The sequence below is a fragment of the Eretmochelys imbricata genome, chromosome 2, assembly GCF_965152235.1.
Source record: "Eretmochelys imbricata isolate rEreImb1 chromosome 2, rEreImb1.hap1, whole genome shotgun sequence".
NCBI classification, from domain to species: domain Eukaryota; kingdom Metazoa; phylum Chordata; order Testudines; family Cheloniidae; genus Eretmochelys; species Eretmochelys imbricata.
Genome location: NC_135573.1, coordinates 154,570,636 through 154,585,758, shown reverse-complemented (window position 1 = coordinate 154,585,758; position 15,123 = coordinate 154,570,636). Strand labels below are relative to the sequence as shown.

General features: G+C 42.2%; 1 protein-coding gene across 1 annotated transcript in view; it reads left to right on the top strand.

Annotated features, from left to right (window-relative positions):
- Positions 1 to 7,878, top strand: part of AHRR (aryl hydrocarbon receptor repressor) — a 134,116-nt gene extending 126,238 nt beyond the window's left edge. The window contains exon 10 of the mRNA XM_077809189.1: positions 6,759 to 7,878. Within this exon, the coding sequence (XP_077665315.1) occupies positions 6,759 to 7,878 (1,120 nt within the window). The remainder of the gene's footprint in view (positions 1 to 6,758) is intronic.
- Positions 7,879 to 15,123: the final 7,245 nt, after the last annotated feature.

The following is a 15,123-nucleotide window of genomic DNA, read 5'->3' as shown; positions in this document are numbered from 1 at the left end:
GTTTCTTTGCCAAGATGTAAATTTTTCACTCACACCCCTTTTCCTGCCAGTTAACAAGGTGATAGTTCATTTAATTTCATTGTCATCTGGCTGAGGCATCAGTTTATCTATTGTTTCCGAGGAACTGGTTTGTGGATGCTTTTCTAAACTGGGAACATGTCTCAGTAATGTTATACCGTAGAATTTTATAACTTTACATACAATGTTGCTGCACATATTTTACCAGGACAACAATGATCAGCAAATTATGAGTTTTCAAATGAAACCTCACAAGCTGTACTTCATACAAAATTTATCATAGTCTTGTAAAAGGGGTGAACATAGTTGGTACAGATTGTCACAGGCACATTTGAGGCCAGCAGAAGAAGAAGGACCCTTGGCTCTTAGAGCACCCAAAGTGTCTGATCAGTGGGGAGTCATGGCTTAACTGTACAACAGCCACTCTTGCTGGACCCAGGGGAATGTAAATACTCGCAACTATTTATTCGCAAAGGTGGTTACTTACCAGGTGTCGTGCGACTCTTTGTTTATATCAGCCAGTTCATTGGTCGGAATCCCCGAGGCAGAGGCAGAGACAGAATGGATAGTGGCAGAGAGTTGCATTAAGAAAGTTTCAAGGCTTGAGAATGTGGGTCAGTTGCTGGCTGAGGTGTCGTGGGCTGGTACTATATTCTCCCTTTTGGGGCAGGGCATTGGCTTTGCCATTTTTAGTCCTGGGGCAGTATGTAATGGTAAAGCTGAATTGTGAGACGAACAAGGACCACTGGACTGTCTTTGATTCGGGGCCTTAGACCTGCAGAAATACTCCAGGTTTTTATGGTTGGTAAATATTTGGACTGAGAGATGAGTCCATTCTAAGTAATGTCACCACTCCTCAAAGATGATTTTGATTGCCAGAAGTTCTTTATCTAGGATCTCGCAGTTATGCTGTCTGGGGGTAAGTTTTCTAAAGTAATAGGTATGTGCGAGCATTACTTGTTCAGGCCTGTGTTTTTAGGAGAGAATCAGGCTGGAGCTGAATTCCAACAAAAGCTTGCGTAACATCTGGGTGGGCCAATATGGGAGCCATGGTGATGGGTGCAATTTGCTTCAAAAATTTTGGAATGAACCATCAACAGAAATTTGCTAAACCCAAAAAACACTGTAGGTCATATATATTGTGGGGTGCTGCCCAGCCATGGACAGCCTGGAGTTTGTGTAGGTCCATCGTGATTCCCTCTAGGAACAGGATAAAATCCAAGAACTCTTGGGAGACCTGGTCAAATGCACACTTCTGGAGCCTGGCATAAAGACCATTTTATCCTCTCCAGAACAGTTCAGACATGAATGGTATGTTGTTCAGCATTGTCTGAAAACACCAATATATAGTCCAGACAGACCATGGCGCACAATCCAATATGTCTCGTAACACATTGTTAATAAAATGTTGGGAGTTTGCCAGCACATTTGTCAGCCCTAACGGCATCACTAAATATTCAAAGTGGCTGTAGCAGGTTCGGAAGGCAGTCTTCCATTCGTTCCCAGCCTTGATGCACATGAAGTTGAAGGCTCACCAGAGGTCCAGTTTGTTGACATGTGGCCCCTACACTGTCCAGTAATTCTGGAATCGGGGTCGTGGATACCGGTTCCTGATCATTATTTGGTTTAAGGCTCAGTTGTCAACATAGAGTTGGAAACTGCCATTTTTTGCTTTCGATGAAAAGGACCAGTGCACCAGCTGGTGAGGTTGACTTGAGGATGACCCCTCCAGCCAGGTTCTCCTGGAGGTATTTACTTAGTGCAGCTAGCTCAGGTTCTGACATGGCATAAATCCACCCAAATGGTATTTACACTCCCAGCTGCAATTCTGTGGGGGCAGTCACAGTCCTGATGTAGAGGGAGGGTTTCTGTGATCTTCTTTTCAAACACTTCGGCATAGTCATGATATTTAAGGTGGAGTTCTGAAGTAGGGTTGGTGGGCATCCCTACTTTGGTGATCATCCCTGCCTGAAGCCCCCGAGTGCTGGGGCAATATTGGTTTGTTTCTGACAATACTGCTGACAGAATTTTGAAGGGAAACTGTCCTCCTGTTCTTACCAATGAAGGAGGTGATTATGAAGAGTCTGCCAAGAGAAGCCAAGAATCAGAGGGAAGTGCAGGGATTGAATGATGCTGAATCGAAATATTTCTTAGTGCTCCTGGATAATGGCTTCCAGGTGGACTGTATCCTCAATCACTAGTCCTGAAGACAGATGGGAGCCATCAATATTTTCCATAGGTCCAGAGTGGCTTTGTGTCACAAAGGAATCTGCAGGGCCTGGGTTGTCGCTGCATCTATGAAACTGTCAGCTGCTTCTGAATCAATGAGGGTTCATTAGATGGCAATCCATTGGGGATCTCCAGGGATGCGCAGCCAGATAGGCACCTGCAAGTGGGAAGCCCCTGGATGGAGCTGGGGGCATGTCCCAGTCAGGACAGAAGTGCAGGGGAATTCTTTCTTCACACAGCCCAGGGCAGTCCTTACTGACCCTGAAGTGACTCATTTCCTGGGTTCCTTGGAGCTTGCACAGGACAGGTGTGAGCTGTCAACAAGCCAGCTCCACCTGCACTGGTTCAGCAGATGAAACAGGCACTGGTTAATAGTACGTGGATGGGGGCTGGAGGAACCCTCATTTTCCTCCCTTCATTCCTGTAACTGAGTATCTATGTGGACAGCAAGGTCAGTGAAGGTGTCCAGACCCATGGGCATCTCCATGTGGGCCAGTTCATCTTTGATTTTCTCCTGCAGACCACACCAGAATTGGTACTGCTGCTCTGCCTTGTTCCACTCCATGACCACAATGAGATGATGGAAATGGGCCACATAGTAAGCAACAGTTACCCTGCCACTGCCAGAATTTCCTTAGAGCAGCCTTGGCTAAATGTGCACAAGGTGGGTCATTGAAGATCGCTCATATAGATTGGAGGAAGGTGTTCCGATTTGACAAAACTGCTGTTACTATCCAGCAAGGGGGAGGCCCAGTCCAACACCTCCCCTATCAGCAGGCAAATTACCAAGCCCATGTTGGCCGGGTCAGAGGTGTACATCTGGGGATGCAACATGAATAGAAAGCAGCACTGGTCCATGAAACCCCAGAATTGCTAGTGACTCCCATCAAATTGCTATGGTAGGGGTTCTGTGGGCCCAGCCTTTCTGTCCCTCCACCCAGTCATTAATTTGAGCTATAATGTTGAATTGAGCCAAATAGGTCTCCCAGAATTTTGCCCTGAAAGATACTGAGTTTTTTCATTATTTGAGCTGGGACAACCCCCCAGTCTCTCCCCTTTGGGCCCCGTGGATAACAAACAGGATAGAAAACAGTTGAAAATGTCTGGTCTTACCCAATTCCTCTCACTGGCCCAATTCCTCATCCATGTGGCTGCTTTCCACTGTAGTCAGTGACCCTTTAATTTCCTTCTGGAGCTGAATTTTTAAATCCATAAATCCTTGATCCAGCTCATCTCAATTAGCAAATTCCATATTAGCTATAGCTTGCTTGGTCTTCATTGTTTTATGGAAAAACTTCTGGTCTATGTCAGTCAGATTGCTGGTCACCTCACCAATCCATTTTACCATTCCAGATTGGGAGTTTTGCAGCTGGAATTCCCAATCTGTCCAGATGCTTTGTAGTTGTTGCTCCAACAGAGTTCTCACCTCCGCCTGCAAGTCATCTTTGAGCTCTTTCTGGTAAACCTCCAGATGCTCCTTTAATCCCTGTTGTGAAGCCTCCAGCCCCTGTTTCAGGTCTTGTTTTAAATCATTTTAGTCCTGTTATAATTCCTGATGACCTTTTTTGATCTCTAGAAGCACCTCCATTATTTGTTCTATCTTGGTTCAGCAGGAATACCAGCTCACGGTATCACTCCTTGGAAACTGGATCTCACTCCTCACATCAGTGTTACTCATTTCTGATCTGTGCAGCTAGTCAAAGTTTAGGGCCCTGGGAATTTTCCAGCTGGAAGCAGAACTTGATGCAGTCTGGTAGTTTCTTTGATGCAATCTTGTTTATTTATAAAGAATGTACAAAATTCTGCTTCTCCAAATGCAGGAGGAACCAAGAACAAAAGGAGTAGTTTCTTATCTCACAGCCTTCAGATCTCTTTAGCCAAAAACTCTCTAGCTTTCTCCAGGGTTGCACTCTGTTCTTCAGCTATTGGTTGGCTTTGTTGTTTTTTGCCTCTGCCTTTCTCTGTGTTCTTATCTGTCCCTAGTTTCTGTGTGTTCTCCCTTCCCATGTGTACACATATGCATGTGCACACACAAAAAACAATACTCAACAAAAAGCCACTCTGCCTACGCAATCCAAAACTCATCTTTTGGATGTGGCCCCTTAACTGTCCCACAACTATCTTAAGTGAACGGTATGTTCACACATCAATTTCGATTAGGTTTTAAAACAACCCGTAATAAGGTTTAACCCCACTTATAACAATATGAGCTGTATCTTTCCCCGCTTTGGGTGTCCAGGGGCTGGGAAGCAGGAAAGGAGGCAGTGGGCCTCTATACCGATAGCTCTTGCTTCCTGCATATGCCCCAGAAGAATTTCTAGACATCTTTCAGCTGTAGGGGGTGGATCCTATAATCTTGCCTAAGAAGAGAGAAACCCCATCTCTCCCCAGGGAATCCCTCTCCCACAGTCTCCCGCCATCTGTTACTCCAGTCCAGGGAATGAATTGGACCATTAAGAAGCAGACCCAAGGTGGCTTCTCTTCTTGTTCAAGTCTCTATTTTTGTGTTTGTTTTCTGTGTAATTTAGGAACCTCTTTGATTCATATTTGGATGCCTTTGTTACCCAGTGGATAGTTAAATACCTCCATTGAGCAAGGTAATCATGTGGCATGGAGTACCATGAGCATTGGTCCATGAAGTTCCATTCTCACTCTCCCCTAGCTAGACCAGGTGGGCTGTAGCAGATACCTAGTGTTGTTTTTGTATTTTGTTCATCATCACTTGCATCCTTGCCCCACAGGTCTGCCTGGTGGGGTCTGCCTTGTCAACTGTGCAGTAGTTTGCTGGAAATGTAAATTTGTTTGCCATAAAATGGCATCCTTTTCCCCATTCTCCTCCTATTTATATACAAATACTTTAGTATAATGTTTGTCTTCATGCTTTATTTCAGAACAGTCCCATCTTCTGCTTTACTTTTTACATTGGATGTTACTTCCCCGCACGCCCCCAATTTTCACTGATTTCTAAAAGCTGCTGTTGCTGCATCATACTTGTCTTTCTTCCTGAGATGTTATTTCTGCAAGAGAGTAACATGTTAGTTGTGTTTTAAGAATTTAAAATTTTAATAATATTTAGCAGGGAGTTGAAACCCATTAATATTATAAGTACATACAACTTCTCTCTCCCTCCTTAATCTATGTTTGTTGTAATGCGACAGTTTCCACATTATGAAAAGGAGTACTTGTGGCACCTTAGAGACTAACCAATTTATTTGAGCATGAGCTTTCGTGAGCTACAGCTCACTTCATCAGATGCATACCGTGGAAACTGCAGCAGACTTTATATATACACAGATCTCTGTGTATATATAAAGTCTGCTGCAGTTTCCACGGTATGCATCTGATGAAGTGAGCTGTAGCTCACGAAAGCTCATGCTCAAATAAATTGGTTAGTCTCTAAGGTGCCACAAGTACTCCTTTTCTTTTTGCGAATACAGACTAACAGGGCTGTTACTCTGAAACCTTTCCACATTATAACAGCATGGGCTCCCCCTACTGGGGATTCTTGTACTTACATGCTGAGCCCATTCTCAAAACAAAAAATTAGAAGTATTGAGCTAAGTAACTTCTGAAATCCCCATCAGTTTTCTCTCCCTTCCATTTTGAGTTTCTAATTCTGATATCCACTTTTCCCCAAACCAGTTCAACTCTATACCTTAAATAACTTGGATTCAGCATCTCACATCTTTCCTCTCTGATTAATCTAAGTCCCAAGACAAGACTATACCTGTTATCCAAAAGCTAAGGCCAATTTTTTCATAAATGATCACTAATTTTGTGTGCTTCAGGTGTAGCTAATGAGAACTAAGGGACCACAGAGCCTCAGAAAATCAAGCACAAGATGTCTCAAGTTGGACACATGAAAATGGAGACACCCAAATTAGTGAATGCTTGGGGATATTACTCTGGACACTTCCTCTGAGCACTTCTTTCATCTCCTAAAACAAACTATTCTGAAAAAACACACCTCTGCAGCTCTCACTCAAACCACTTAAATCAAAAAGTTCCTAACTATGTAGTACTATTTCATTTAAACTACTACGAACTCTGTTTTATTCCACACTATTGAAACCATTTCATATACTCATATACTATGTTGAATAAACCATTCTGTATATTGAAACCATTTTTCTGCCCAGAACATTAGGTGATATTTTAATAAAAAAGATAATAAAAGTAAAACTTGTTACTATTTTATTTAAGGTAATGGTAAAATGTACACCAAAAGTGGAATGGAATTTAACATGCATACAGAAGTTTAAATGAGATGGCCTTGCACTGTGTGTGTGCATAGTATAAATATGGAATACATTATAAGATTATATTGGTATGGATATGAGATTCCTGCATTACTCATGAGAGATGAATTATCCAAATCACACCGAACAAATATGAATGAAACCTCTATCATAGCACTCCATTCTATATTCTACATGGGTAACACACAGTACAGGAAAAATATTTTAGAAACACTTGACTGACTGACTGACTTTTTCTACTTTTATTGAAAGGGAAGAAGATGTGCACCTGAAGGTACCAAAGAACATCACAAGTTTGAAAGGACAGAAGGAAGCACTTAACTATAACTGTGCCATTGAAACTTTGGGACAGATGAAGCATCTTAACTGGACAACTGTAAAAAATGAACAGGATAGCATAAAAGTGAAGTTTGAACCTAAGACAAATGACAAGTGTTTCATGCAAGAGGAATCTCTCAATTCTAACACATTACTTTTAGGTGTTCAAAACAACTGCAACACAAACAACATTTGGACTTTAAAAAATTCATCAAGTTCTTGTTCTGTAAATCAACGCATGAATACATGTCCAAGCAGAAAAGTTGGACCATTCTGTAACAGAGATCAAAGTCTTTTAAATTTAGCATCAACCTGTCCTTCCCACTGGGGTACTACAGAAAATTGCCAGTCTTATTCAGGCTTACAGCAATTTACAGTGGAGAACTACACTACAGATCCTGTGAAATTACAACGTCCACTGATGTACCCAGAAACTCTATATGACACAGTATTTCCTCTAGATATTCCCATCAAAACTGAATATGATTCTGATTCTGAAAATGTAGCTGATAGCTACATGATGTCACAAAGTCGAGTCTGGCTGGATGAGAATGGTATGGTGAAAAAGCAGCTGATTGGCTACCCTAACATGGTGCACCTTAAAACAGAATCGGACCTCAGTGAGCAACTGTCTCCTTGTCAAAAACCAACGCACTGTGTTTACACACCGCATAACTGGCAATGCATTGTAACAAATCATACCAACAATATGAATATAAACAGACCATGTAAAGGGTTACATAACAAAGAGATGACACAGGTTTGCCCCCAGAACTCTGCATGTTTGGAAAGCATCCATGACTTTCAGCCTACAGACTTCTACAATCAGTTCTATAACCCCAATTCAGTAGAAGAGAAAGAGCAGAATAACCAGATTTTTAAGATGCAATGTGAGTTTAAAAATCCCTGCTTGGTTCACACAATCAAGCGTGAACCCTTGGATTCTCCACCATTGTCTGATAATGGGCAGGATGGAATAGAGATGATCTTCCCTGAAAATGCATTACCAGGTCCTGTATCTCATAAAACAACCGAATGTACATTTTTACAATAGATTTTGTAGCATCTGGAATATTTATGATATTGAAAAACAAGAAAAAGTTATAGATTATCTTCCTGTTGGACTACATGAGTAACTACAATTAAAAACCAAAGGGAAAAGATTTAAAAAAATATTACTCTCTTTGGGATCTTTGGAAATGGAGTGAAGTAAAACCACATATATCATGGCAAAGTGCTAATTCAGACCTCCTTTAGGTGTACCAATTTAACTTTTTCAAGCTTCCCTTCTTATCTGTTGTATATATGAATGCATTATTAATGTATAACTATATCTTCCTCTTGCCTTGTTCTATTGTTCATGGCATGATGTGGGTGAAATCCTGGCCCCACTGTGAAGTCAATGGCAAAACTCCTATTCACTTCACTGAGACCAGCCTTTCAACCTGTGAATCTAAGGTTTATATTTTTAGTTTTAGTTTCTCAGCTATTGCCTTCTCCCCACATTAATTTAATCACCTTCAGGCAAGGGCTTCTCAAACTACAATTGCTTAATTTAAAGGAAGACCATTATAGTGATAGACTCAGGGACCTCAATCTATTTAGCCTGACAAATAGAAGGTTAAAGAGTGATCTGATCACAGTCTATAAGTACCTATACGGGGAACACATATTTAATACTGGACTTTTCGGTCTAACAGACAAAGGCATAACATGATCCAATGGCTAGAAGTCGAAGGTAGACTAATACAGACTGAAAATAAGGCATAAATTTTTAAACAGCGAGAGTAATTTCAAAGGATTGTGGTGGATTCTCCATCATTGGCAATTTGAAATCAAGTTGGGATGTTTTTCTCACAGGAATGCTCTAGGAATTATTTAGGGGAAATTCTATGGCCTGTGTTATACAGGAGGTCAGACTAGATGATCACAATGGTCCTGTCTGGTCTTGGAATCTACGAATCTGTTAACTCAAAATCCAGTCACCTTACAAAAACAAGCTACAATTATTTTCAGTTACTATACCTCTTCTTTAGTTACCCTGACAATTTTTATGTTTTACCAATCACATTTCCTATATTAAAAATATTAATCTCTCCCCTGTTGCTGTTTGGAAGATCCACATAAAAAAGAAGAAAATTTGACTAATTATCCATTATACAGGGGAGATGGTGACACACAAATTCATACACTTACAAAAATTGTGTTACGTGTACAATTAATAGGAAAAAAATCAGACAAATGTTTTTAATTTGATGATGTCCCTTTAATTGATCACTATGCTGTCCTCTGACTTCATGACTAGTTCCCATGCCTTCAGGTGATTATGGGAACAATTTTTCAAAAGCACCTAGGAGTACATCTGCATGGCAATAAAAGACCCACTGGCCCAGATCAGCTGATCTCGGGCTCATGGAACTTAGGGCTGCAGGGCTATAAAACTGCAGTGTAGATGTTCGGGTTGTAGCCTGCACTCTGAGACCATGCAAGAGAGGTGGGTCTCAGAGCCCAGGCTCTAGCCCAAGCCCAAACATCTACATTGCAATTTTTAGCCCTGCAGCCCAAATCCTGCAAGTCTGAGTCTGCTGACCCAGGCTCTGAGACTAAGTGCAGTGGATTTTTTATTGCAGTGTAGAAATGCCCTAAGTCACTTACGTGCTTGTGAAAATTTTGCCCGAGGTCTCTTTCATGTAGAGGTTGCTGAGTTAATTTACTTGTGCTGAAAATAATATAATGCAATCTACAACTTCTATTTTGTTTTTTATTGTTCGCTTCCTGCACTATTGTTTTTAAATTGCACTATTTCAACTTTAAATCACTTTCCCATATATAAAAGGCATATTATGAAGAAAATGGTTAGATGTTTTTGTGATTTTTATAAAGCTTAGGGTAAACATTTTCTTATTCAAAGTGTTACAACTAATGAGAATGCTTTCATTTCAGTAACTGCTTGTCAGTAATGGTGAGATTGTCATCAGTTATCAATCTGGCCTAAGTAAGAGGCAGCATGTAGTTGCCTTTCTCCAGAAGTACAGCAGGGATGTACTTCTCTGCCCCACCCCCGTTCTCTCATCTGCAATACAGGTAGGCCACACAGGGAAGTAAGGGGCACTTTGTGCCCCCTTATATCCCTGCATTGGCACAGACGGTGACAATCTTGCCCTCATACTCTACTCTTACAATAACGATTTTGGGACTAATTCAGATTTTAGTCTAAAGATGGTGTAATCCATGCCCCCATCTGGGTCTCAGTGTTTATGTTTCCTAAATTTAGGACCCAATCCTGCAACTTGTTCTGCACAGACCATCCATGTGGACCCCCACTGAAGTTACTGGGGTTCTGTGTGGCCCCTAGGATCTGCTCTTATGGAACAAGTTCCAGGACTGGGACTACAGACTTTTTTTAGACTCCTTTAGACTAACTTACTTAGACTCTCTCCCATTTGCCAACAGGTAACTCACACCCTGCCTAACACATCAACTCTGAATTTGACCCACTGAACCTGATTCTCCACTGCCTTGCACCTTGGGTAGTCATTTAAATCTGTGCAAAGTGGGCATCAATTTTACCAGGTCAGAATGGTAGCATTTTACACTTACTTTGGTTAGATGGAAATGACGACAGAAGGTGCAAGGTGGGTGAGATAATATCTTCTATGGGACCAACTTCTGTTGGTGAGAGAAATGCTTTCAAACTACTCAGAGCTCTTTTTCTTTATGTACTGTAGAACCTCAGAGTTACAAACACCTCAGGAATGGAGGTTGTTCATAACTCTGAACAAAATGTTATGGTTGGTCTTTCAAAAGTTTACAACTGAACATTGACTTAATACAGCTTTGAAACTTTACTATGCAGAAGAAAAATGCTGCTTTTAACCATCTTATTTTAAATGAAACAAGCACAGAAACAGTTTCCTGACCTAGTCAAATCTTTTTTTAAGCTTTCCCCTTTATTTTTTTAGTAGTTTATGTTTAACACAGTATTATGCAGAATTGCTTTTTTTTTTTTTTTTTTTGTCTTTGCTGTTGCTTGATTGCTGTTCCAAATGAGGTGTGTGATTGACTGGTCAGTATGTAACTCCGGTGTTCATAATGCTGAGGTTCTACTGTAGCTCAAAAGCTTGTCTGTCTCACCAACAGAAATTGGTCCAATGAAAGATATTACCTCACCCACCTTGTCTCTCGAATATCCTGGGACCAACATGGCTACAACTACACTACATACAGAAGGTGCAAGGCAGTAGAGGCTCAAGCCCACTGAGACTGAGTGTAAGGGAATCTAAAATGATATAATTCATATGCTGAGATGCCAGGAGGCAGGAGTGTAGCAAGAAAAACAACTCATGGGAGGGTATATAAATGTGTTAGTTAAAGTAAACCAACATCTTCAGGCTCCTAGGTGTGTAAATTACACCAGTTTACACTCCTTTGTCATCTGAGGGAGTCAGAGTCTAAATTAGACTCCTTTACATTAACTTGCATCACCTTAGAATTTGCTCCACTGGTTTATAGCTTAGCTGTTATCAGATATCTCAAACACAGAAACTGGATATGGTATTTATCAATGGAATTCTTTCTAATGTAAATCTTCACACACATACAACAATCTTAACAAAAGGGTCTATAGAGAGCTTTTATCCTCTCTGTGGACAGGGAGAAGTAAATGTTACAGCTAGTACATGAAGATCAGTTTCTTGTAAGCCACTGGTGTAAAGTACGATTTGCAAATAATAAATATTAACAGAGACAATAAAAAACAAAGTAAGAATCCCTCACTATGGGAGTGTATTTGATGCACAGACATCTTTCCTGCCACAGTTGATAGGAGTTACTCATTCATCAAGCACAGAATAGCCCAAGAGCAGCAGTTCTCAAACTGTGGGTCGGGACCCCAAAGTGGTTTGTGACCTATGTTCCCTCTAAGCTGCATGGCTGTGCAGCTGCCTATTAAGCCCCTCGCAGAGGTTCAGGGTTGCGGCGGGGAGAGATGCCTCTCCCCCAGCCCCACCCCAGAGCCCACACCCGCCACACCCCAACCCTCTGCCCCAGCCTGAACCCCCTCCCACACCCCAAGCCCCTCATCCCCAGCCCCACCCCAGAGCTTTCACCCCTAGCCAGAACCCTCACCCCCTGCACCTAACCCTCTGCCCCAGGCCTGAGCCCACTTCTGCACCCTGAACCTCATCCCCAACCCCACCCCAGAGCCCACACCCTCAGCCAAAGCCCTCATCCTCCCACACCCCAACTCTCTGCCCCAGCCCTGAGCCCCCTCCTGCACCCTGAACCCCTCATCCCCAGCCCCACCCCAGAGTTTGCACCCCCAACCAGAGCCCTCCCACTGAACTCCAACCCTGTGCCCCAGCCCTGAGCCCCCTCCCACACTCCGAACCCCTCAGCCCCACCCCACCACATGAATTTTGTTATGTGCACCAATACAAAGGTGATGTGTCACACATCACCTCTGTATTGGTGCACATAACAAAATTCATTCCACACATGGATGTAAAAACATAGAGGGAACACTGGTTGCGACCCCATTTTAATGGGGTTGCCAGGGCTGGCGTTAGACTTGCTGGGGCAGAAGCCAAAGCCCGATCCCCACCACCTGGAGCTGAAGCTGAAGCCTGAGCCCCACCACCCAGGGTTGAAGCCAAAGCCCAAGGGCTTCAGCCCTGGGCAGCAGGTCTCAGGCTTTGGCTTCAGCCCTGTGTGGTGGGGCTCAGGTTATAGGCCCCTCCCCTGGGGCTGAAGCCCTTGGGCTTTGGCCCCTTTGCCTGGGGCTGCAGAGCTCGGGCAGGCTCAGGCTTCATTACCCCATACTGGGGTCGTGTAATATTTTTTGTTGTCAGAAGGGGGTCGCGGTGCAATGAAGTTTGAGAACCCCTACCCTAGAGGGTGGTTTCTGACATTGTTGCACTACGGGACTGCCACCGCTTTTATAACAGGAATGTTATGGAAGATTAAAAATGTCAAGGAGCCAATGAAAGTTTGATTGGTAAACAATGTGAAAGGCTGAGCACTCACAGTTTACCTATTATTAAACAATGCTTTAGACACAGCACTTCTAAACTGTACAGCTTTCTTCCACTGGTCACAGTTTACTTCACTATTTTAGAAGCCATCTTTGGAGAAGCGTTATTTCTAGCAGTGTTTGCATCGCTGTTTCTTAGAGCAGTGGTTTTCAACCTTTCATTTGCAAATCCTAAAAAATTTCAAATGGAGGTCCAGACCCTTTTGGAAATTCAACCTGTGGTCCACAGACCCCCTATCATAGAAGTCTTAGGTTTAAAACTGACTGGACAGAATTCAACTATAAATGTGACGCTGGGCGCTAAATTGTGGGCTTCTATGGTAATGACACTTCCAGGTTTTGACCTGTAGGTGAGGTGTATTCACATACTATTGATCGATCAGAAAAAAGGAATGCCTTTTCTGGGATCTGAAACTTTATTTTCATAGTCACCTTTTGCAGACCCCTTAGACATAGTCTGCAGACCCCCAGATGTCCATGGACCGAAGGTTGAAAACCACTGGCTTAGAGCACTAGGGTGGATGAGGTGTTTGCTTTTAGTAGAGTTTTTTACCTTTGATCTTGGAGTTCTTCATTAATGAGTTGGTATTGAATTGATATTCCCATAACTACTGCTCTAACTTCTGTGTTGGGGAGGCTCCTTTTGTGTTTATTTTTAAGTTGGTCATAAAAGCTGCTTATTATATATGAAATATCTAGACAAATATTTTGCTGACATGAACTCAGAGTATTAAGTTCAGGATAAAGGGAGTTCTCCTCCTCGCCCTACTGTTTACTTGATAATTTCTGTTTTTATCTTTGTCTAGTGATAGCTCCTAAACTTCAATACCCAGAACCTGTCCAGAGGAGCTAAAAGGAAAGGATTTACCTCCTCAATCTCATTTTTAAGTTATCTGAGTCTGGAGGACATACTGAGCCAGAAGGCGCTGGAGATGCCTCCCTTAGAGGGCATGTTTCTTAATCCTCAACCAGGGATGTCTCTTAAGGTTGTTAAAGCTCCCCATTAAGGCCTTGTCTTTTCTGGGGATTTGCCCATTTCAGCCATCTGGGGCCAGCCACCAAAGTAAGTACAGTAGTGCAAATTCCTAATGTAGACAGATGCAGTTACATCAGTGGTTGAAATTGAGGCAGAACCACAGTGTAGACAAGACCATAGATAAAGGCCCTTCACTTTACAATCTCTGGCAACCAAAACAGAAACTAATTTTGAAAGCTTGGAACAAAAGTAGGACTGTGCTCTTGGTAAACTGGTTTTAATAGATCATCAGTTTGGGGACTTGAGTAGTCAAATGGCAAAATGGAAGGATCGGACCCAAGCTCTAATAGAAAAGACTGCCTTCTTGGAACCTGTTTTAAACATGGTAATGAAATGCATGTCTCTCCACTCTAAATACAGATCATTAGACTATATTAGAAATTGAAACCTGAGGGTTGAGTCTGGACCAAATGGGAAGTGTCTGAAATTTGTGCACCTGCAAATAAACTGTTGAGGGCTGAGCCCTGAAATGCTGAGATTTAAAGGACCTGTCCGATCTTCCCTCAGATCCCTAGGTCTGACATTATTAAAGTGGAAGGCATCAACTAGGAGGCAAGGAATATGCCGTGGGGTGAAATGCACCCTGTGCATGATTTAAGCCCTCCTTAATCCGTATGTTGAAGCCATAGTAGATCTTTAGTACTACAGTACACAGGTTTTGTGCTGGCCCTCTGCTCAGGGTCAAATTTCACCCACCACAGGTATCTCTTAAGAAAAGGTCTCCCAATGGATTTTATAACCACTAAATTGAAACAGCTTCAGATAATACTTTTCAAGGCTTGTGAATATATTAATTCCCTTGTGTGAGGGAAAAACTACACCTCGCTTGAAGTGTTATGTAAATTAAAAATAATGGAGAACCGAGCTATTATTTGTCCATGGCCCTCCTTAAAACTGAAGTTCAAATTGGAGATGGAAAACTTCTCTTTTCTGATTATGAGGAAAACAGACAGAGGCACAGCTTATAGAGAATATCTCATTGGAAACATTGGAGTTTTTTCTCTCTTCTAGGCCTTGCAAGGCTGAGTGTGAACTTAGATGTGTGGATATGGAAGAAGATTTTAATAACTTGAACATTAGGAGGAAAAGGTAGAGACTTCTGCAGCTGGTCAAGCTGAGGCCAGAGGCACACAGTTTTCATTTACTTGAAGTAGACGGATGACCCAGAGCTCCCACCAGGTCAACACATTCCTGGTCAGTGCCACTATATTGTGACTATATCTTTATATATA